Source organism: Archocentrus centrarchus, chromosome 24 (genome assembly GCF_007364275.1).
Source record: "Archocentrus centrarchus isolate MPI-CPG fArcCen1 chromosome 24, fArcCen1, whole genome shotgun sequence".
NCBI lineage: Eukaryota > Metazoa > Chordata > Actinopteri > Cichliformes > Cichlidae > Archocentrus > Archocentrus centrarchus.
The window spans coordinates 30398425-30419731 of record NC_044369.1 but is presented as its reverse complement, the minus strand read 5'-3'; the positions used below and the strand labels follow the sequence as shown (position 1 = coordinate 30419731).

The 21307-nt window shown below is 39.6% G+C and overlaps 1 protein-coding gene across 4 annotated transcripts in view; it reads right to left on the bottom strand.

Moving 5' to 3' along the window:
* Positions 1-1618: 1618 nt before the first annotated feature.
* The window catches only part of LOC115774005 (ephrin type-A receptor 7), a 99199-nt gene continuing 79510 nt past the window's right edge, over positions 1619-21307 (bottom strand). For 2 of the 4 annotated variants that reach the window (XM_030721002.1, XM_030721004.1), the window contains exons 9-18: positions 20535-20590; positions 16010-16135; positions 15361-15546; positions 15164-15187; positions 14950-15011; positions 14515-14724; positions 13395-13544; positions 7387-7580; positions 6598-6753; positions 1619-4781 (exon numbers count right to left, since the gene is read on the bottom strand). In XM_030721002.1, coding sequence (XP_030576862.1) covers positions 4667-4781; positions 6598-6753; positions 7387-7580; positions 13395-13544; positions 14515-14724; positions 14950-15011; positions 15164-15187; positions 15361-15546; positions 16010-16135; positions 20535-20590 — 1279 coding nt within the window. In that variant the 3' untranslated portion in view covers positions 1619-4666. The remainder of the gene's footprint in view (positions 4782-6597; positions 6754-7386; positions 7581-13394; positions 13545-14514; positions 14725-14949; positions 15012-15163; positions 15188-15360; positions 15547-16009; positions 16136-20534; positions 20591-21307) is intronic. The other 2 variants (XM_030721003.1, XM_030721005.1) reach the window with 1 other exon arrangement.

Sequence of the window (21307 nt, the reverse complement as noted above, 5' to 3'; positions counted from 1 at the left end):
GATGATTGGGGACATGACATTTTAGGATATTTGTGCTAAATAAATCAGTGGTAATTTTATAAATAAATACATACTGTATGATTGTATTTTGTCGTCGAGGGGCATTAATACTGTAAGACAAGTTTTAAGAAGTAAATATTGGCCTATTTTTATACAGAATATACTCATTTCACCGGGACTCAAATGCACTGAATGCTAGGAATGACCCAAATAAAATATATTTTTACTTGGGCAAGATAATTTGTTATTCATGTAGGAACAAGGGGGCTCTGGCAACCAGAATTTTTTACTCTATGAATTCATGGGTTAACACTAATAATCTTTTGTAAAGGTTGCTTTAAATTCAGCAAGGATTCTTAAATAATATGAATCATTATTTCTTGAAAATAAAATCAGTCAGATGGATTTTGAAAGCGAACCTCGAGGTTTCACTTATTGAGGACTGGGTATGTGAGGCTTCAGACTGCTCTAAATGCTTTGTTTTAGAGTTTTGTTTTGTTTTTTTTCATACTCTTGGCTCTGTATTTTATATCAGTGGCAGCAGATATTCCTAATATGGTCATTTCTGGCTGTAAGCAAAGTCAAAACATTTGTTTGTGATGGGAAATCCATCTGAAGGAAGTTGGCTTGAAGGGAGGCTCAGACATCTTGTCTCAGCCAGAGTACGAAGACAGGAGCTGCAGCAAGGCCCGCTCTAAGATGAGGTCACTGTTCAGTGTTTGACTGGACCAAATGTATCAGTTTCTTTAAGTAAGACAAGACAATAAATGCCTGGTGTTTCCATCAAATGAAGACTGAACAGATAAGAATGATGCTGAATAAATGCATCTAAAAATTAAAAAGGCTTCTGAGCTCACGTTCAAAAAATGAAAAATGTCAAAACAAACACCACACGAGATATGCAGGATATGCTAAATGTTATTAACAAACAAATAAAAAACAGCAATAACAAACAAAAAACACTGCAAAGGACACTTGAAAATTATATAGATTGTATTATATTTCCAAAAATATATGTACAGTCTATTACAAAGGTTACAAAGCAAAAAAGAATTGTCTATGTAACAAGAAACTGTCTAATTAAATGATCTTACAGTTCTGTTTTTGAGGAAAATACTTTTGACCAGTGAATATTCTCAGTACTCTCATCACAGAAAAATAAATAATGGATCAACAATTTGTATTACTGTACAATAAACTAGAAGGCAAAATCAAAACAGTCAAAGGAAAGATGGGAATCCTATCAGCTGTCTTTGGTCCTAAATGAAAAAATTATGTACAACTGAAATCTTGTGGGTGACAATAGTTCATCTGTGAAATAGAAAAATATAGTGCATTTTCAATGTATTCAGAGCTCTCTACTGAGTAATATGTGTAAAAAAACAAAAACAATATAAATAAAATGTACAAGTTTTACAATTAGAACATATACAAAGATCCCCTAATATCCCGGCTCGTTCTGAAACAACTGATAGTGCTGCACTCTTTGGAATTATCCACCACCTGCCAAAGTGGAGAAACTAATTTCCAACTGCTGAACCACAAGATTTAAAAAATAAGTTTGTACTCTATCTGCTATTCCTAAATTCCAGCCAGCAGTCTACATCCTGTAGGTTCCTTTTTTTTTTTTTTTTTGCCTTTTTATATTTTAAAATCTTTTTTCCTGAAACAGAGTCACAACAAAACTTTTTTTTTTCCAGAGTTGAGCAACCTGAAGTTCAGCATAAATCAAACTGAAACATTGTATCGATTGCATCCTGGCCTTAATCTCAGTTTGGCTCAAACTACTATCTCCCCAGCACAGAAAAAAAAAAAGGGACAGAGGTGTGAGGGGCATCCTCCAGAGGTCCAGTTTGAAAATCAGAGCAGGGAGTTGATGGTGAGAAACAGAGTGCTGCCTGTAAACTGGGGAGTTTTGTGCTGACTGAATGACTTTATGCCAGTATTCAATTCAAAGGTCTGGCCAAGGCCCAATTGCTGAGGTCTGCTGTATGGATAAAGGGAGGGCGTGTGTGATATGGAGGGCTGGTCGGGGCTAATTTTGGGTGTCTCATCCCAAGGTGAATCCCACAGTGAAAATGGATTTAAGCAACGCATCCACGATAAGCCAGCTAATGTTGTTCATTTAAGGACTAATCCACGTTTTTCAAATTGAGTTTTCCGCCGTTCTGAAGGAATTTTACATCCACACAATCACGGTTTTAGCATGCCAGGCTAACTCATTTTTCTAACAGGTGGCAATACAACAAATAGTTGAGAAAGTAAACAAACACAAAAAGAACATAAAATTTGTTGCAGTCTTTATGAAGCTCTAAACCTATGACTACCTGACCATGTCTATCTATGCAGTTGTGAATTTGTATCTACTGTCAGGCTATATCTCACCCTTTAGAGAGACTAGATTAGAGAGACTAGATTTCTTTGTTGTTGTTGCCAGATTTTTGCACCAATTTCAATCACTGTCTTAGTGTGGATGAAAGGTCAAAACAGAAAGTACAAGAAGTCTTTTTTTTATGTTAAATGAAGCTTCAGATGGTTTTACTGCCTGTTAGTGAGCTCAAGGTTGAGTCCTGATGGTTATACTTTTTCTGTGATGAGAAAATGACTACAGCTTTGAAAACAAAGATTTATGTCTCATGTTACAGCAGCAGCGAGAGACGTTTTAATGCTTTTCTTCTGTGAACACCACCCTTTACAAAGGACACTGCAGTAAAAACAAACTCAACATGGAAAGTTTTCCTTTTTGGGAATTTTTTTGTTTGTTTGTTTGTTTTTGAAGTGGAGACAGATGGCACCAAATAGGTTGATTGACTTTTAGCACATCCTCGGCACAGCCCCTTCTTCTCTGTTCTCCATACAAAGCTGTACGGAAGAAAAGAGGAGCAATTTTAAGAAACACTTTAATGCATGTTCTGTCACATCTGTGCCTGTGAGGGATGAGCAGCAGAGACGCATGAATAAACAAGGGAGCTGCACGGCTGCCTGCAGTACCGGGACGGAGGGATTTAACAACATAGTCCGTGTCTGATACTAGCTCCATGGTTTAGTGTGACATTTTCATACCTAGACCCAGAAGGGGCTCTTTGATTTTTTTTTTCTTTTGGGTGGAGGGAGGTGGGGAAGGGGGGGCAATGTGTCAGAAAATTATGTCAGCATGGCTAATTGGCACCTTTCTAGTGTTTTAGATGGTGCCTCTTTTATCTCTGCAGTCACTCAAGTCAACATTTCCATGCCACTTTAGAGTCTCACCAAATGTTTAACATATCATTACAGCAAAATACATTATTGTTTCATTTGATGACTTGGCATGGTATTTTTACGCAACACTTAGGTCAAAGAGGTACATTCCTTTCCTTTTCCGGCGGTGACTGAATCTTTCCAAAGGTTTTGTCTCTGAACAGCACCCGCATCCTTTCCATTTCATCTAGCACCTTAAAAAGTCTGTCGAGGACAATTTTTACCTAGTAATTATTGCTCTTTTTAGTCCAACTCTTCTTCACTGACTGTCACTTGTGGCATAAAACAGAGTCTGTGCACACCAGTTCAAGTTCAAGATAAAAAGACATCACGCTACAATGAAGAAAAAAAAAAAAGGAACTTTACACCATTGAAATGAGCCACAGAAAGCACTGCCACTGAAGTGCCTAAAATAGTGGCAATACTTAATCTAAACACATTTTAAGGCAGTATTACGTCTCGTCATGTCTTGAAACAATTCATCAAAACAACCACTGTGTAAAACATTTGAGGCAAAATGATGGCAAAGCATGGCTGCAACGTCAATACAATCTTTCAACTGTGCTGACACATTGTACTCAACAACCAAGTGAAACTCTGTTTCCCATAGTGAACACTCAGATGAAGGATATTGCTACTCTGATTAAAAAACAATAATAATAATAACAATTCTGGTGAATCGAAGAAGAGTTTGCCTCCTGCAGCTCCATCGGTGTTGCACTCATCATAAAATTCTTTGATTAAAAAAAAAAAAAAATGTTGAAAATTTGAAACCACGTCAAAAGCCCACTCCAACAGGCTGCAAACAAGCGTGAAGATAATGTTTTCACTTCAACAGCACATGAAGAAAAACGAGAGTCATTGCAAACAGTCCAGCACAAAAAGTACCTTTAAATGTGCACCTAAAAAGTTCCCTCTGTGTTTGGATTAAAGAGTTACCCTGTTGTCACATCCAAAGAGAAGAGGAAAAAGAACTTTTATATGTGCCAAAACGTGTCACTGTGGCAGACACAAAGGAAATTAACAAATAAAAAAAAAGAAACAAGTAAAATCACTGCTTTAGTTCTTTTAAAGGAAATCCAGACAATGTGTTCACATAAATCATTAAGTTAAAGAAACTTAAGCGGCAAACTCCTTTTCAATATGTTGTTTGATATGTGGTTTAGCTTGAAAAAGAAGGGAAATATAAATTTGTCTCATCCAGGTAGTTTCTTTTTTGTTGCTGTTTCTTTTTTGCGCTTTTCCTCTCTTTAGTGCCCTTTAAAGAGGTGGACCACAATCCTTCACTGAGAAACAAAGGAATGATTTCACTCCAGGCACAGCCAGAAGAGTCAGACATCACATATGTCTGTTTACTTTGACAGTTATTCCATTTATGCCCCAAGCTCATTTTTGTTCGACCTCTCTGAAGGCAGCCCATCAGAGTTTGTCACACCTGGACACCCGTGCCATGGAGGTGCAGCATCTGGGCTCTCATAGTCTGTATGCTACTCATGATCTTTTTCTGATGTCCCACCAGAGTGATCCCCAAGCTCATCACGTCCCTGGAAGACAGAAGAAGAAATAGTCAGCTTTTTTCAATATTGTGAATATAGCAGCTTGTTTATGAATCTAAATTAAAAAAAATTCACAAGGATCAAGGATAATATACCAAAACATCATTTGAAGCAGTCTGAGGCTTGATTTCTTTGGGAAGTTTGGAAAGTTTGTTTTTCCTTTTTAACTCGTGTGTTTTATGGGGATGGTAACACATATGTTGAAAACTAAAGACTAATATGCATTCATTAATTGCATTGCAGCAACTCAAAATGGTACTTAGTAGTCTGTATGGAACCCACATGTTTGTGTGCATGTCTGACATCTCATTAGGGCATGCTCCTAATGACATGACAAATGAGGGGGATCTCCTCCCAGATCTGGACAGTCTGAGGTGCAACCTGCCAGCATATGGCCCAAAACATAATAACCCCAGAGGTGTTCTATTGGATTTAGGTCACGTGAGCATGGGAGTCAGTCAATGGTATCACTTCCTTCCGTGCACCTGTCAGCTGTGCATAAACAGCTTAAACTGATTAACAACCCTCTCTGCTACTTAACTGACCAGATCAATATCCCAGAGGTTTAACTGACTTGAAGCTATACTCTGAAGCTGTACTCCTATAACTTTTCATAGCCATATATTCCCCACTCGTCCTATGGGTGGTCTTTATTTTGTCCTCCAAACAGAGGCCTGGGAGCTTGAAGGTCCTGCGCAGCATGTTAGCTGTTCCTAGTACTGTAGTCTTCTGGACAGGGAGCTTGGAACTTGTTTCTTGTGTTCTTTGTTCCTTGACCTCTTGCAGTTGACTTGGGGTCACAGCCCTGAGTGTTCTGATTACCACAGGAAGCACTGTTGCCTTCACGTTTCACATCCTCTTTAGCTCTTCTCTCAGCCCTTGGTATTTCTCAGCTCACTATGTCCTTCGTCCTCTGCTTGTCCACCACTATGTCCGGTTGGTTCGTCATCAACAGCTTCTCCATCTGTATCTGGTCTCATAGGATCTTAACTTGGTCATTCTCAACCACTTTTGGGGGTGTATCCCATTTTGACCTCGGGACTTCCAGGCAGAGATGTTCCTGTATACTATGCCAGCCACTTGGTTATGGCGTTCCATGTATGCCCTGCCTGCTAGCATCTTACACCCTGCTGTTATGTGCTGGATTGTCTCAGGAGCATCTCTGCACAGCCTGTGCCCAGGGTCTTGCCTGGTGTGGTAGACCCCACTATTTATCGATCTTGTGCTCAGAGCTTGTTCCTGTGCTGCCATGATTAGTGCCTCTGTGCTGTCTTTCAGTCCAGCTTTGTACAGCCATTCGTAGGATTTTTTTTTCTTATGTGAGCCACTTGCTCTATCTGCCAGTGGTACAATTTTGGCAAAATTACCTTCTGGTAGTGCAATCCCCTCAATTTTGACTACCTTCCCTCTCTTTGTTACCATCCAACTATACACACCGATTAAGCATAACATTATGACCACCTGCCTAATATTGTGTTGAAGGCAGTGTTGAGTTCACAAGAAAAGGTAAATTAAACAGAAGCAAATCAATAAGTAGGCTGATTCCTAAAATGATGTGGTTCAAAAACAGACCCAGTTCCTCCTCCAGCTTGGATTATTAGAAAGTTTATGGTAAGTTTCAGAAACTCACAAAACCTTCATACAATGGCATTCTACCAACAATTCTACTTTTGAATACAGCTGAAGTTTTTGCTCAAGAACGAACGGAAGTAAGGGAAGTGTAGATGAGAGCACAGACTAAGCATAGTTAATTTTAATGTTCTCTACTAATGCTTAAACCCCTGAGGGTTTCCTATCCACTCACTCGATTGACATCCTGGCCACAGATTCCAAGGAACTGTAGCCAGCTGCTGTGAAGTTGTCTCTGTATCGCTCCATCTTGATGGCTTCCAGCCACTCTCCCACTGAGCGGAAAGCAGTGAAGTCTGGTGTGCTCTGATCTAACAGTGGGCTAATTGGTCTGCGGGATGAGCACAGAAAAATGGTTATGTAAAAAGGAAATGTTGGGCTGAAAACACAATCAAACAAGAGATGAGACAAAGCGGCAACCAAAGGCATCCAGCAGTGTGGCAAATTATAAGAAGGGGAAAAAAAAAATTGCTGATTGGAGGCTTCAGTCAATAAGAATATCACAAATAGATGCTGCATGTCATCCTCTGCTTCTGAAAAATGTTTTTGTCAATATCTTTTTGATCTGAATTCATTCCCAAAAACATACCCCATACAGTCTCTATATAGAAAATGATTTTTAACCAGTTATAACCTTTAAGCCTCATCTCACAGTGGAAAGCATGTTCTGACTGTGAGTAGAATTCATTTGACAAACGTCAGAGTGAGCTCTGGAGTTCCCACTGCACTCCAAAGTACTAGAAACTCATTATAGAGATTGATTTAAAAGCCCTGCTTTTGACCATAAAGGCATGGAAGCTGCTTTGAGCTATTGATCCTCCTGGATTTATCTTTTAACTTTGAACTCGAGAGGCTAAATCATCCACTGGACACTTTGGATCATCTACCAATGTGATAAGTTGAAATTCTATACTGTGTGAAACCTACATTTAAAAATAATTCATCAGGGGTCTTATTTCCATACCTTGTACACGTTCCGACTGGGGTTTTCAGTGTGTTAGGGTTGCGTATCATCTTATCGAGGATGCCAACTATCTGGTCAAATTTGGGGCGTTCTGCCCGGTCTTTCTGCCAGCAGTCCAGCATTAGCTGATGTAAGCCTGGTGGACAGTCCATGGGAGCTGGAAGACGGTATCCTTCCTCTATTGCCTTTATGACCTGGAAAATGCAAAGCAGATGAAGGAATTAGCATCAGCCTTTGGTATCATCCAAACTCCAAAGCCTTTAGTATCAGTTCAATTCAATTCAATTTTATTTAGATAGCACCAAATCACAACATCAGCTGCCTCAAGTGCTTTATATTGTAAGGTAAAGGCCCTACAATAATACAGAAAAGCCCAACAACCAGAGATCCCCTATGAGCAGCACTTGGCAACAGTGGGAAGGAAAAACTCCCTTTTAACAGGAAGAAACCTCCAGCAGAACCAGGCTCAGGGAGGGGCAGTCATCTGCCACAGCTGGTTGGGGGTGAGGGGAGAGAAACAGGACAAAATACACCCTGTGGAAGAGAGTAAGAGATTAATAATAAGTAACGATTAATTGCAGAGTGGTGTATAAACACAGAGTCAAAAGGGGTGTGTGTGAAGAAGAAACACTCAGGTGCATCATGGGAAGCCCCCAGCAGCCTAGTCCTATTGCAGCATAACTAAGGGATGGTTCAGAGTCAACTGATCCAGCCCTAACTATAAGGTTTATCAAAAAGGAGAATTTTAAGTCTAATCTTAAAAATACAGAGGGTGTCTGTCTCCCAAATCCAAACTGTGAGCTCCACAGAAGAGGGGCCTGAAAGCTGAAGGCTCTGGCTCTATTGGGGTGATATGGTACTATAAGGTCTTTGAGATAAGATGGGGCCTGATTATTCAAGACCTTGTATGTGAGGACAATTTTAAATTCTATTCTACATTTAACAGGGAGCCAATGAAGAGAAGCCAATATGGGAGAAATCTGCTCTCTCTTTCTAGTCCCTGTCAGTACTCTAGCTGCAGCATTTTGGATCAGCTGAAGACTTTTCAGCAAGCTTTTAGGACAGCCTGATAATAATGAATTACAATAGTCCAGCCTAGAAGTAATAAATGCATGAACTAGTTTTTCAGTATCACTCTGAGCCAGGATGTTTCTAATTTTAGAAATATTGTGCTAGAGCAAGAAAGCAGTCCTACATATTTGTTTGATATGTGCACTGAAGGACATATAATGATGTCAAAATATTATAGAAAAACGCACTGCAAACTGGGGGCAGAGATATTTTTTAAAGCAGTGGGCATTTTCTAGAGCAGTGGTTCCCAAAGTCAAGAGTGATGCAGCCCCCTTAAAAACCAGAAAATCCCATGGGGCCCTCCTCTAGAAGCCTGTCTTCACTCTCATCAAAATACACGAGAAAGGGATGTATTTCCTTGAAAATTTGATTTAAAAAAACGTAAACAACACAGGCTGTTGGCTATAAATTGCTAATTCTACCCCGTCATATATAAAGTGCTGAAGCCAATATGAAGTGACTCACTTGCCACTGGGACACAAACTTTAATACAAGAGCAGTAAATTTAGGGCAGAGTAATGAGTTCTATCACAAACTAAACACCTCCTATTACCTATTCATTTTTTATATAAATAAATACATTTATGTAAATGGGTAACGATGCATACTTCTGAGTAATTTCATGTTTGTAAATGAGAGCTGGATCTCAAACATCTCAAACATTAACTGGTAAAATAAGGGTTTGAAAAAAAAAAAAAAAAAAAAAAATTACCGTCACAGCCCACCAGGGGGCCGCAGCCCACACTTTGCGAACCACTGTTCTAGACCTACGAGATTTTTATCAAAGGTGCTACATAAGTGAAAAGAGATTTGTGTATTATTAAGAGAATGCAACTTATTCTAGGGGCCAGGATAGCTTGGCCTCTAAAGCATCCAGCAAAACCAGGCTTATTTCAGTCTGTCTCTTATGTCTTCCATTCATGACTTTATGTAAGTGTACTACTAAATTCCTTAACAAAGAAACCTGGCCTTATCTTAGTCACAGTTGCTTTCATTGCTTTTATGAATGACATTATTTATGTCACCAGTTTGAATTGAGATCTGGAGAGAGAATGACACCAGCAGTGAATAATACTATTTATTGTATAAGCCAAGGACACACAGATTGGGTTTGGATTCATTTCAGGAGTTTGTTTGTTTTCTTTTTTTTTTTGATAATGCTATTCAGCTTAGGAGCGTTATCAAAATCAGACCTTTTTCTTTTATTGAATGTACTCATGCTTTTATTTGCTTCCTCCCTATCCTGAAAATGATCTCCGTGGGAAAGCGATTTCCTCTTAGAGCTAAACACTGCAGGTAGACTTTTTAACCAACTCTTTGGTAGTTGGGATCATATTTCAACAATCCCTGTCACTTTTTACCAGCCAAATAGGAGTTTTAGAATTAAATTTGATAATTTAGTGATAATCTTTAAGGCAGGGGTAGCACGGCGGTGCTGGTTAGCACTGCTGCCTCATAGCAAAAAGGGACCCCACCATCTGGCCGGGATCTTTCTGTGTGGAGTTTAATGTTCTCCTGTGTCTGTGTGGGTTCTCTCTGGGTATTCTGGCCTCCTCCCACAGTCCAAAGACATGCAGTTAGTGGGGTTAGGTTAACTGGTGATTCTAAATTCCCCATAAGTCTGAATGAGTGTGAATTGCTGTCTGTCTGTGTTAGCCCAGCAACAGACTGGTGACCTGCCGAGGGTGTACCCCACCTCTTGCCCTATGGCAGCTGGGATAGGCTCCAGGCCCCCGTGAAGCTGAATTGGATAAGCAGAAGAAGATGGATCTATCTTTCAGACACTGGAAGGTCAAGCTTCATGTTATGATGTGAATATTTAGTATATTTTGTGTTTCAGTCCAGGTACGTTGTTCCTACATTCTTCATATATTTAAACAAAAACCTCTTATACAACTCTAATACATAGGAAAAAAATCCTTCTGCAGACCTAATCCATAGTCACTCAATATCATGCATGCAGTTTAGTACAGAGTTAATTAAAAGCCAGTGCTGTGAAAACTATAGGTGCAGCATGAACACTGATTTGAGCCCTGAGCTCTCCTTCCTTTAATGTGTTGAGCTGTGTATGTTTTTGCATATATTCATCAGCTATTCCTGTCAGGACTGCTCTGAAAAGAATGAGTCATTGAGGGAAAGAGTGTCAAAACACTGAAACTGTTGGGAAAAATGCAAATAATGTTCTTCCTGTATCCCTGGAGGATGTTTGCTGACATCTTGACAAAGTGCAAAAATTTCTGACATTGATGTCTGTCAAGCAGCAGACGGTCAAAACACCACATATCCCACTTTCATGCCCAGCCATCTTGTTTAGCATTTCTAACATCTGATTGTTCAATCTGCAGGCCTCTGCTTTGGTGCGCTGCAGAATATTAATCATATTTAGCTATGATACTGTGGGTGCTAAAACTGGAAGTCATATAGGAATCTTAAGGCCAAAGCTCACTCGCCTTTCACCATCAATCAAAATGTGTCAAGAGAATAAGGACCAGCTTCAAATGATCTGGCACTGTTGGACTTTCTCTGTGGGAGTTGGCAGGAAAGAAAGCAACAGCACTCAGAGATCTGTGGGTGAGTCAATCATCATAGCAATTTGCAACATTTGTAATGAGAAGAGTGAGATTTAAGCAAAACAAATCAAACAAAAAAAAAAAAAATATGTTCTTTGAGGAAGAAAAGTGTGGCCAATATCAGGAGTCCCGAGGAGGACTTACAATTTACTTGATGGTGAGGCTGCAGGAAGGGTACAAAAGAATGAACCCTGATTACCTGTCTCTGCTGCATGAGTCAGATTAGTTGTAAACCAGGGGGTTAGGGTTGGTTGCATTTTAGCCACAGCTTCAGAAACTAGAAGATATTACACTTCTCTTGCTTGCATTTTGACACTGAGTATACGAAACAGTTAAAAATTCCATGCAAATAAGTAGATGTGAGCCTAACACTTCACCTATGTAGCACTATGTGTTCCAAGGCCATTGGGAAAGCAATAGGAAAATGAGTCCCCCCCATTTAAAAAGTCAGCTAAGAACTTTCTTTTAAAACATGTTGAAGATTTCTCAGTACTTCTATGCAACTGTGTCCACTGTGTAGCTGTCATGGTTATGTTTTACTTGGGTGAAGTGTCTGGTCGACAGAGGGTGCTGTGCATGATTGGGGGAGGCTGAGGGCAATTATGAGCTGCAGTACAGCTCGAGCTCATGGCGGTTCTGACCAATTATTAGGTCAGAGAGACAGGATGCAGGTTCCTGCATATCGGCCAAAACAGAAGCACAGAAAGGGAATTCTCAACGTGCATGTTCGGTGATGTTTTGAAAATAAAAGGTTGTATTTAAGACTGTTATAAGGGAACAAATGAGTGGAACAGAAGAAATGGTAAAGGTGAAGAAGAGGATTTTCATGTGATAATTTTGTATTTGTAATTTGACTGTTTTCTTATAATTTGTGTTATGTTTTTGAATTATCTATGCATCAGCAGAGTAAGATGCTCTGGATCTGATATCAGTGTGAAGTTATGCCAATTAACACAGACGCTGAGCTGTCGTATCCTGTTCTGTTGTTCACAGGAAAAAAAAAACATTAAATATGCTACCCACAGGATGGACCACTGTGTCATTCTTAAAGGTGTAACACCTACACTTAACTCTAAACAGGTCACTGGCAGTCTGGTGGATGTAGATCTGCAGCATCTTTACATTACATTCCCAGAATGCATTCAATCTGAGTAGAAAGGTCATCGGGTTTATGATGTCATATTTGAGAAAGCTACCCAAGCATCGCTGAAAACAGAATACAGCTGTTTTCATAAAAGTTACAGTACTTTCAAACATGCAGTTGGCATTTACATTTTTTCAGCAGTTCTTTAAAATCCGAGCAAAGCCAAATGGCTTTGCAGTCATTGCTGACTTGTTTGTAGTGTAATTGGTTCAACACTGCTAGTCACATTGGTTCCCATTACCATAAGTCATTATAAACCTTTAAAGATGTTTGAATCAAAAGCATTCTGCATGACAAGTGTTTTCCACTCCTGTTATTTGTATTAATAGCATTACCAAATCCACCCTCTCGGGGCTTCATTTCAATGCATGTCCCACTTCAGGCTTGTTTCTCCTTCAAATGGATTCAAGCAGAAGATTATAGCAAGACTTCTTGAACTAATTAAGCCCAAGGTTACTGTCGCCGCTGAGCTGCTCTCATGAGAATCTTGCAAGAAACCTCAAAAAAAGAATTACAGACCAGAATTTTTTTCTGTGATTTTCAGTGTTTTAGTGTGAGGACTTTATTAGTCATAATTAATGGAGGAACTTCTGGGGAAATTCTCATATTCTTATAACTCATGCCTGATTTCAGATAATTATGTGAAATAGTAGTTCTCACTTGAGATTCTGATTGGAAGTAATGTGCAGCCTTCACTGCCCTGCTACCTTTAATACTGGTTTGTTATTTGCTACACACTAAGAAGAACTAATTATGACTATCATTACTATATTACTATTTACTTTTATAAGAAATTAATTGATCATTTAGTCTATTTAATGGCCAATAAAAATGCCCAGCTTGTACAACTAACCTTTCAAAAATGAAATATATTTTTCATTGTCTAAAAAAAAACACACACACAAAATATAATAACTGAAGTGCTGAAACCAGTGGATGTGTTATTTAACTTAATAAATCAAATCTGCACTCACTTAATTTAGCTCTTTTTTTTATAGTTGTGAAGTTTTTCTCTTGCAAAAATAAAATTAAGAGTTAAGGTGGCATGTGGATTTTAGCTGCCTTCCCATTTACCCTAAACTATAACTCAGCATATGTTCCCAAATTACTGACCATAAATAAGAATTTCCATATCTAGTTACATCTTTGGGCTTTTTGTAAACGTGTGGCTTCTCTGATTGCGAGGCAGTCACTTCATGTCTGCATATCCAGAAATAACTTACATCTTGGTTGGACATGTCCCAGTAAGGGCGCTCTCCATAGGACATAACCTCCCACATGACAACACCGTAACTCCACGCATCACTCGCAGAAGTGAATTTACGGTACTGGATGGCTTCTGGTGCGGTCCACCGGACGGGTATTTTGCCACCCTAGTGAGTAAAACACAAGTCAGGATCAGTCAGAAGAAATTTGTTATATCCTGTAGAGTTTTTCTGTTATATGCAAAAATATACACAACCCAAAAAAGAACACATTTTAACAGACTGATACTGATTTCTAATTAGCCTTTTTATAAAGGGTCCATGAACTGTAATGGGTTTAATGGTTAATAAATCCTTTATCAGTGCCATAAAGATTAGTGTAAATAATTGACTGTACTTTCTGTTTTGCTTCCAAGAACCTTGACCAAAGTGCATCCATTAACAACTTCTTACAATTTAAAGCAACTGAAGGCAAACTTTTAACTATGTTCCCTGTTTAACTGTTTTACTTGTTTAGGACTGAGATCAGCTCAAAGACTACACACTCAAAATACTGGCTTGATATTTTTAGTACAACTTGAGTTGCAATCAGGTTTCCAGATCAGATTTTCTTCTTGAACGGCCTAAATATGAAGCTTTTTGTCCTTGTCAAGAAATGACACTGTTTTTGTATTTTATCTTTTTCTTGAAGGCATTACCAGTTCAACTCTTAGTCCAGCTTCACCATAATCATAATGAGTAACTGGGAGAGTGACCATGTACACTTTACTGTTGTTTTATATATTTGTCTTGCTTTAAGGCGGTCATTATCTTTGTTCCATGCTGTGAATTTGCCTGCCGACCTTTGTCATTAATAACAACATTTGGAACTGCTGACATCATAACCAGTCAAAGGCAATTTTCAAAATTCTGCAACATGGCACTTATTTTTTAAAAAAAAGTCTGAACTCCAAGATATTACTAAATAATTGATTTTAAGGACTTAGAGCTTTGAAGTCTTCTAAAAGTTGTGGTCAAATACAGTTATTAAAAGTGGTGTGGACTACTTTGTTACTCATTCTTCCTTCCTCTCTCATTCACCAGCAGTGATTTGATTAGAGAATTCAGACAGGGAGAACGAGTGCTTTAATTGACTCACAGTTGTTGTGTAGACAGCCTCGGGATCGTCGTCTATCACCCTTGACAGGCCGAAGTCAGACACTTTACATACGAGATTGCTGTTGACAAGGATATTCCGTGCAGCCAGATCTCGATGGACGTATCCCATATCAGCAAGGTATCTCATTCCCGCTGCGATGCCCCGCAGCATTCCCACCAACTGGATGACTGTGAATTGGCCATCATGTTTCTGCACAGCACAGTGAAACACAGACAGGTCAGCCATTTTCACTGACCATGATGAAAATGTAGGTCACAGCACTGCCGCAGCTTCGGCACAAGATTTATGATATTTATGCAGCACACAAATCCTGCTGCAGACTCTCGACTCTCTGAGACACTTTCCAGCAAACGGAAAGGAAAAGTTACAAAAGATGCCGCTCGAAGCCTCCTGCACTCCGAAGGTTGTACTCACCCTGAGGAAAGCATCTAATGAGCCGTTCTCCATGTACTCAATGACAATCATGACTGGTTTTCCTAGAGAAGAAAAAAGATGGCCAAGAACGGAGATTATTAATTATTACCTAAATTTTATTTGCTCACAAAATGTTCCCTAATAAATGGCAATGCTCAAACTGCTTCCAAGTTATTTTTAGCTATACATTTCATTGCTTTTAATTAAATCTTACCATCTGCTCCTTTTATTACTGCATCTAAATGAGAAAATGTTAAATGGGGAGTGTGTCTAATTCAACCTGATATAATGTCACTCTAACTGAGGCGCATTTGCCTCACAAAACTAAACATACTCCAATGATACAGATCTTACAACAAGTCCGAACTACTTCACGTATTCAGTTCACTGAGTTTTGAATACTGTGTTTACCTCTTGTCACGACTCCCTCCAGATGGACAACATTAGGATGGTCAAATTGTCCCATAATGCTGGCTTCGCACAGGAAGTCCCGCCTCTGCTTCTCAGTGTAGCCCACTTTTAGTGTTTTGATGGCAACCGACACGTCCCGTTTTCCAGGCAGCTTCAGTCGGCCGCTGCACACCTCCCCAAACTCTCCTGTGTGAGGTGAAACTTTTGATGAGTGAGGAGGCGAGCAGATTAAAAAAAACAAAAACAGAAGCACTTCACTATGACAAATTTATTAGTGTATTTTGAGACAAAGCAGCTGTGCAGAGCTGGAATACCAATTTGAGTGTGACACCTTGTTATACCCAGGGGAATGTAACCCAGACCTATAATAAGACATGCTAGAGATGCATACATACTGTCATTGACCGCCTCTGTAAAACCCATGTGGCAGCAGTTTTTCAGCTGTGGGTATTCTCAGTGATTGCCTCTACCAGATGTAGCCCACACATTAATTGCAATTAACTTTTTCCCTCTTTGCAGTTGCTCCATCAATACATGATGCATAAAGCTGTGTCCCTGTTCAAGGTGTAAATATTTAGTTGTCAGTGTGATATATGAGAGCACCGAGGGACTAAACACAAAAAGGCTGAGAGACACGGGATGGGCTCACCTGCTCCAATAACCCGCTCGATTTTAATGCAAGAGGCATCCAGCTCCTTGGCAAATTGATGGACAGCCCTGTTCGGGTCCTCATAGGTTTCAGGGTCAATGTAGGTTTTGGTGCCTGGAAATTTAACTGTAGAAAGGTAAGAGGATTACTGTTAATGATTAAATATGCATACTGCGCACCAGCAGGTGCTTGACAGGCAAACACTAAGGCCAGTGATTCAGAGGGAATCGCTGAGCAGTCAGCGGCTGGAAGCAAAGATTTGAGTAACCTGTGTGTTGTGCTTTTATGAGGCTGTGTTACATTTCACCTCTCTGCAGAGACTCACTGAAAAATAATCTGCCTTTATCCCTGTTCGATTCAGTGCTTTTATATCCATGATATGATTGTATATATGTGATTGAGCAGGTGGAGAGCTGTTCCAGTCTTAAATCTCTGTCCCGAGTTCATTAACATCACTCACAGCAATAAGCTCTAAAGGAGTGAGCACATTTTTTTTAACACAGAAAGGTTGAAATGGTTTACATTTTTTTAAGCAACTGAATGTTTATTTGTCGGTTTTGTTTCACAGCCTTGAACACTACCTGCATGAATTTATGTGGTTCAAATTCCACTCTGAATTTTTCACAAGGGAACTTTATATTCAGCTGCTCATATTACATTAAACGGATGCTTTTGGAAAGTTTTCAGGAATTTATGAAAGAAATTCCAAATGTCCAGAGTCTTTCTTTCGGGTTGTATAATTTGCAGATAAGCAAAGGTGTTGACAGTTCTGTTCAGGTCCATCACTGTCCTAACACTGATGTTCATGTTAAATTGTTTAATTTTTAATTATGGAGCCTGAATTAAAAAATAAATAAAGTGCATTATAGACTCCACAAGTTTCTAAATGGATTTAACACTGAGGTCTGAATTTAACACTACCTACCCTCCTCTAGCATAGCCCGAGCTCCTAAATTTAAAGGATCAATAAAATTCTGTTTTTGGAGACAGTTAAATGAGTTTCTGATGTCTTAGAGTTGCAGGATTTTGTCTTTGTGCCTGGACTTTGGAGCACAGTTTTCAAAAGCCAAAACTGTATATTTTAATGTAAGGCTAAGATTATGCAGGACATACAGAGGATTGAAAATGTCTTACTGTCAGACCTGAGGTGCAACAGTGCAAACATACATCTAAATCTGAATCTGTTTTACAGTAAATGAAGTGCAAAAGAGTGTAGGAGTACTAAAGGTACTCAGGTTTAGAGGTACCTCACAGGATAAAGCAACTTGGATGCTAACCCTAAACCACAACCACACCGATATGCAGAAAATACTTTGGTGAGTTGCTGAAATTGAACCACTTGAAATGAATATCTGGACATTTCATGTAGTTCAATTCAAACTACATAAAATGTGTTGTTTCAAAACAGCCTGCTTCGTGCCATGAGCTGTCTAGTTTCATATAAGTTTCCCATTTCAAAAGCAACTACTTTTTTTTTTCTTTTTTCTATGCAAAGGTCAAACCAGAAACAGACATACAAAGAAATATCCTGGAACACGTTTGCCCACCTGTAGCTATCTTGTAAAACTTCAGTACATTTGAAACACTGTTTTTAAACATTTTATCACCTTGTTAGTCTCTCCCTGTAACAGTCTTATTGCATTTCTGCTGCTACCCTAACCACTTGTCATCTGATTGTTGGAAGAGACATTACTCAGAGCTGGAAAATCAATCAGTAAATCTGTATTTTGATTTACAAATGACAATGCACAATCACATGCTCTGCAAAAGTCAGTAGAATAGAACATCAAGGAAAGATGAGATAGTAAAAGCCTGATGCAAATGAAACATTTTCCATCATAAGATATGAATGAAACTAAATGAGGTTTCGAGACGGGTCTGCTACTTTTGTTAGACTGATGCCTCAGGCAAGAGATTTGGGAACTTTTAAAAATTAAGTCTGTGCAATTTCCAACAACAGTGATAAGGGAAAAGTTCATGAATATCCATTAGGTAAGAGTGGGAACAGTTGGTTGAAAATAAAGCAACCAAACAAGGTTAGAGAGAAGACAAGGCGGGGTTGGGGTTACTATTTCGCACAGCTCTCCAAATTAACAGTAAATTACAATATTATGCACTATTAAGTTAACAGACTACTCTTGGGGGTTGTTACAGCATGCATTTAAAATTTCCACTGATAACAACATAACCTGTCAACTTTAAAAATTTAATGAGACACTACAGCCATAAGACTCTGGGTAAACACTGGACCAAAACAGCACAACAGCACAACGAGCACGTCCAGTCACAGAGACACTTATTCTCTGAAAGGCAGTCTATCCAATGCACTGGTGTAAATACAGCTAAAGCATTGTGCTCAGGCAAGGGGACACCGACAGATGAGATTTCCCTCGACTTGCTCCTATAATTGCTTCGTCCATCCAAGACGTCTGGGATCTGATAGGAGATGTCTTATCAGGACTTCCTCGCTTCTTCATGGCAGACAAATTGGGTCTACATGTTGGATTTACGTGCTATCTAGCTTCTCTGTCACCCTGGAAGCCTCTCGTCATTTGATATTGCACAGCAGATCCATCCATTAAGCCCCAAACTAGCCTTGTTTGTATTTCCTCCCAGTTCTTTTTCTCCCAGCAGGTTGGGCTGAACTGTGATGTGTTGATGTGGAACTATCAGATACTTAGCAGTAGCCCGCCTAGCACTGCCTCTGCTCTAGCCATGTACTTTGTGACACCCCTGACCCTTTGTTTCCAAATCAGCAGTTTGCCTAGAGCACAGATCATTATGGCTCCTCTTGGGAAAGCTGTCTGCAGTTGGAGCTCCAGGGGTGGTGTATCAATTTAAAAAAAATCTCTAAACGATAAAAGTTGCACCTACAACAGTGACAACTGTGTGTGCACACCAGAAACTCAACCACTAAAACTACCAGCCTTATGGTTACATTTTTAAAGGACTGTATGCTTGTCGGTCCTTTTCTCCCTCCCTGGCAGCTGTCACATTCATGTGTTTGTGGCCCCCTGACTTCTTTATATCAACAGGGTAAGCCTAGCCACTCACCAGCAGATTTTGCCTGATAGATCCCGGCTTTGACTCAGATCACATGAGCTGTGATAAAACAGTCATGCCTTGGGCTCTAATAGATTTTAAAGCACTCTCCTCTTTCAGTATGCAGTGACTGAGATCTCTCTCTGTCTGCACAAAAAAAGTTAAAGGCATACTTTTTAATCAGAGTATAAAATCAAGTCAATTAAACCTCTGGGAAATTGATTTGGTCAGTTAAGTATAACCTGTGAAACCACTCCAAAACAGGAATGGTTTTACAGGGAGGCTACTGACATTTTTCCTCCTCATCTTTTTTGACTAACGTTTTTTTTTTTTTTTTTTTTTACTATTTTTGCATGTATCTAGGGTCAGTGTTACTACTGGTAGCATGAGGCAATAAGTGGACCCTACAAAATTTGCACGGGTAGTCCAAGTTCTCCAGGATGGCACATCAATACGTGCCATCGCCAGAAGGTTTTCTGTGTCTCCCAGCAGTCTTAAGGGCATGGAGGAGATTCCAGGAGACAGGCAGTTACTGTGGCAGAGCTGGGCAGGGCCGTAGATGGTCCTTAACCCTTCAGCAGAATCAGTATCTCCTCCTTTGTGCAAGGAGGAACAGGATGAGCACTGCCAGAACCCTGCAAACTCACCTCCAGCAGGTCACTGGTGTTAATGTCTCCGACAAAACAATCAGAAACAGACTTAATGAGGGTGGCCTGAGGGTCCAACGTCCTCTAGTGGGCTCTGTGCTCACTGCCCAGCACCGTGGAGCCCGACTTCACCGTGAACACAATGTGACAGACAAGAAATGGTCCGGAGAAGCCACAGAGAACGTTATGCTGCCTGAAACATCATTCAGCACGACCGGTTTGGTGGTGGTCAGTGTTGGTCTGGAGAGGCATATCCATGGAGGTACCAACAGATCTCTATAGGCTAGGCAACGGCACAATGACTGCCTTTAGGGATCTGGATGAAATCCTTGGACCCACTGTCAAACCCTACCCTGGTGCAGTGGGTCCTGGGTTCCTCCTGGTGCACGACATTGCATCATGTGGGAAGAGTAAATCCAATAAAACACCTCTGGAACATTATGTTTTGGACAACATTTTTTCAGCCCTGCATACAAGCATGAGGGGGTCATATAAACTACTGAGTACCATTTTGAGTTGCTGTAATGACATTTGGGCCAAATGGGCTAACCTGCCACATCATTTTTTCACCTTGATTTTCAGGATGTCTTTGAATTCAGCCGAGTTTGATAATTCTCATTTCCATCAAATAATGTGGTAGCCTTTACACATTACCCAGCCCATATATATATATATATATATATATATATATATATATATATATATATATATATATATATATATATATATATATATATATATATATATATATATATATATATATATATATATATATATATATATATATATATATAATGGCTGTATGTGTGTTTGGGGTAAAGAATGCAGGCACTCACACTGGAAGTAGAGTTCCTCATCTCCCTCCTGATCAGCTTTGCTGTACCCGCAGTGCCTGCACAGGGGGAAGAGGAAGAGAGACAGAATCAACTGATTGTGCAGAGGAAATAAATGCCCTAATTTATAAGAATTTTAATGCAGTGTAAGACAAATCCCTTAAGAAACCCAGCTGAGCTGCAGGAGCTGTGAACCCAACAGCCTTGACCAGGGAAAGTAGCTCAAACATCTAATCACGTAACATAAGGCAAAAGCCCAAATAATGCATGCACTGTGCATGCAGTCCTGTTCAACATGTCTTGGAATATTAATTTGAATATTAATGTGTTGACGGTTCCCTTAAGCAGGTGATTTCCCATACAAGATTGGCCTTTGAGAAAGTGACTGACATGGGAAGACAAAATAAGCCACAAATAACACAATTCATTCTGGCTATTTTGGAGTATTTTGGTTGTTCTGTCTCCAACTTCAAGAAAGAATTTCTGTGCTTTATCCAGAATTGGGGTATGCTACTTAGAAATGCAGTCAAATGATGTGATTGTATTTATGTTGTTGGCAGGCTTCTGTAGAGCTCAAAATTAAATCTTACAAATACCTACTAGGGACTACGTTGATGGGACATTCTGAGCCTTTGTAATGTCATAAAGCTCTCATTGGTTTTTGCTTCCTTTAGACAAGAGACACTGAGGGATCTTACACAGATCATCCCAAAGTAAAAGTACCAGTTTATGTTGTGCACACACCATGTTCTGCATAATTCTAAGGATTGGAGAGT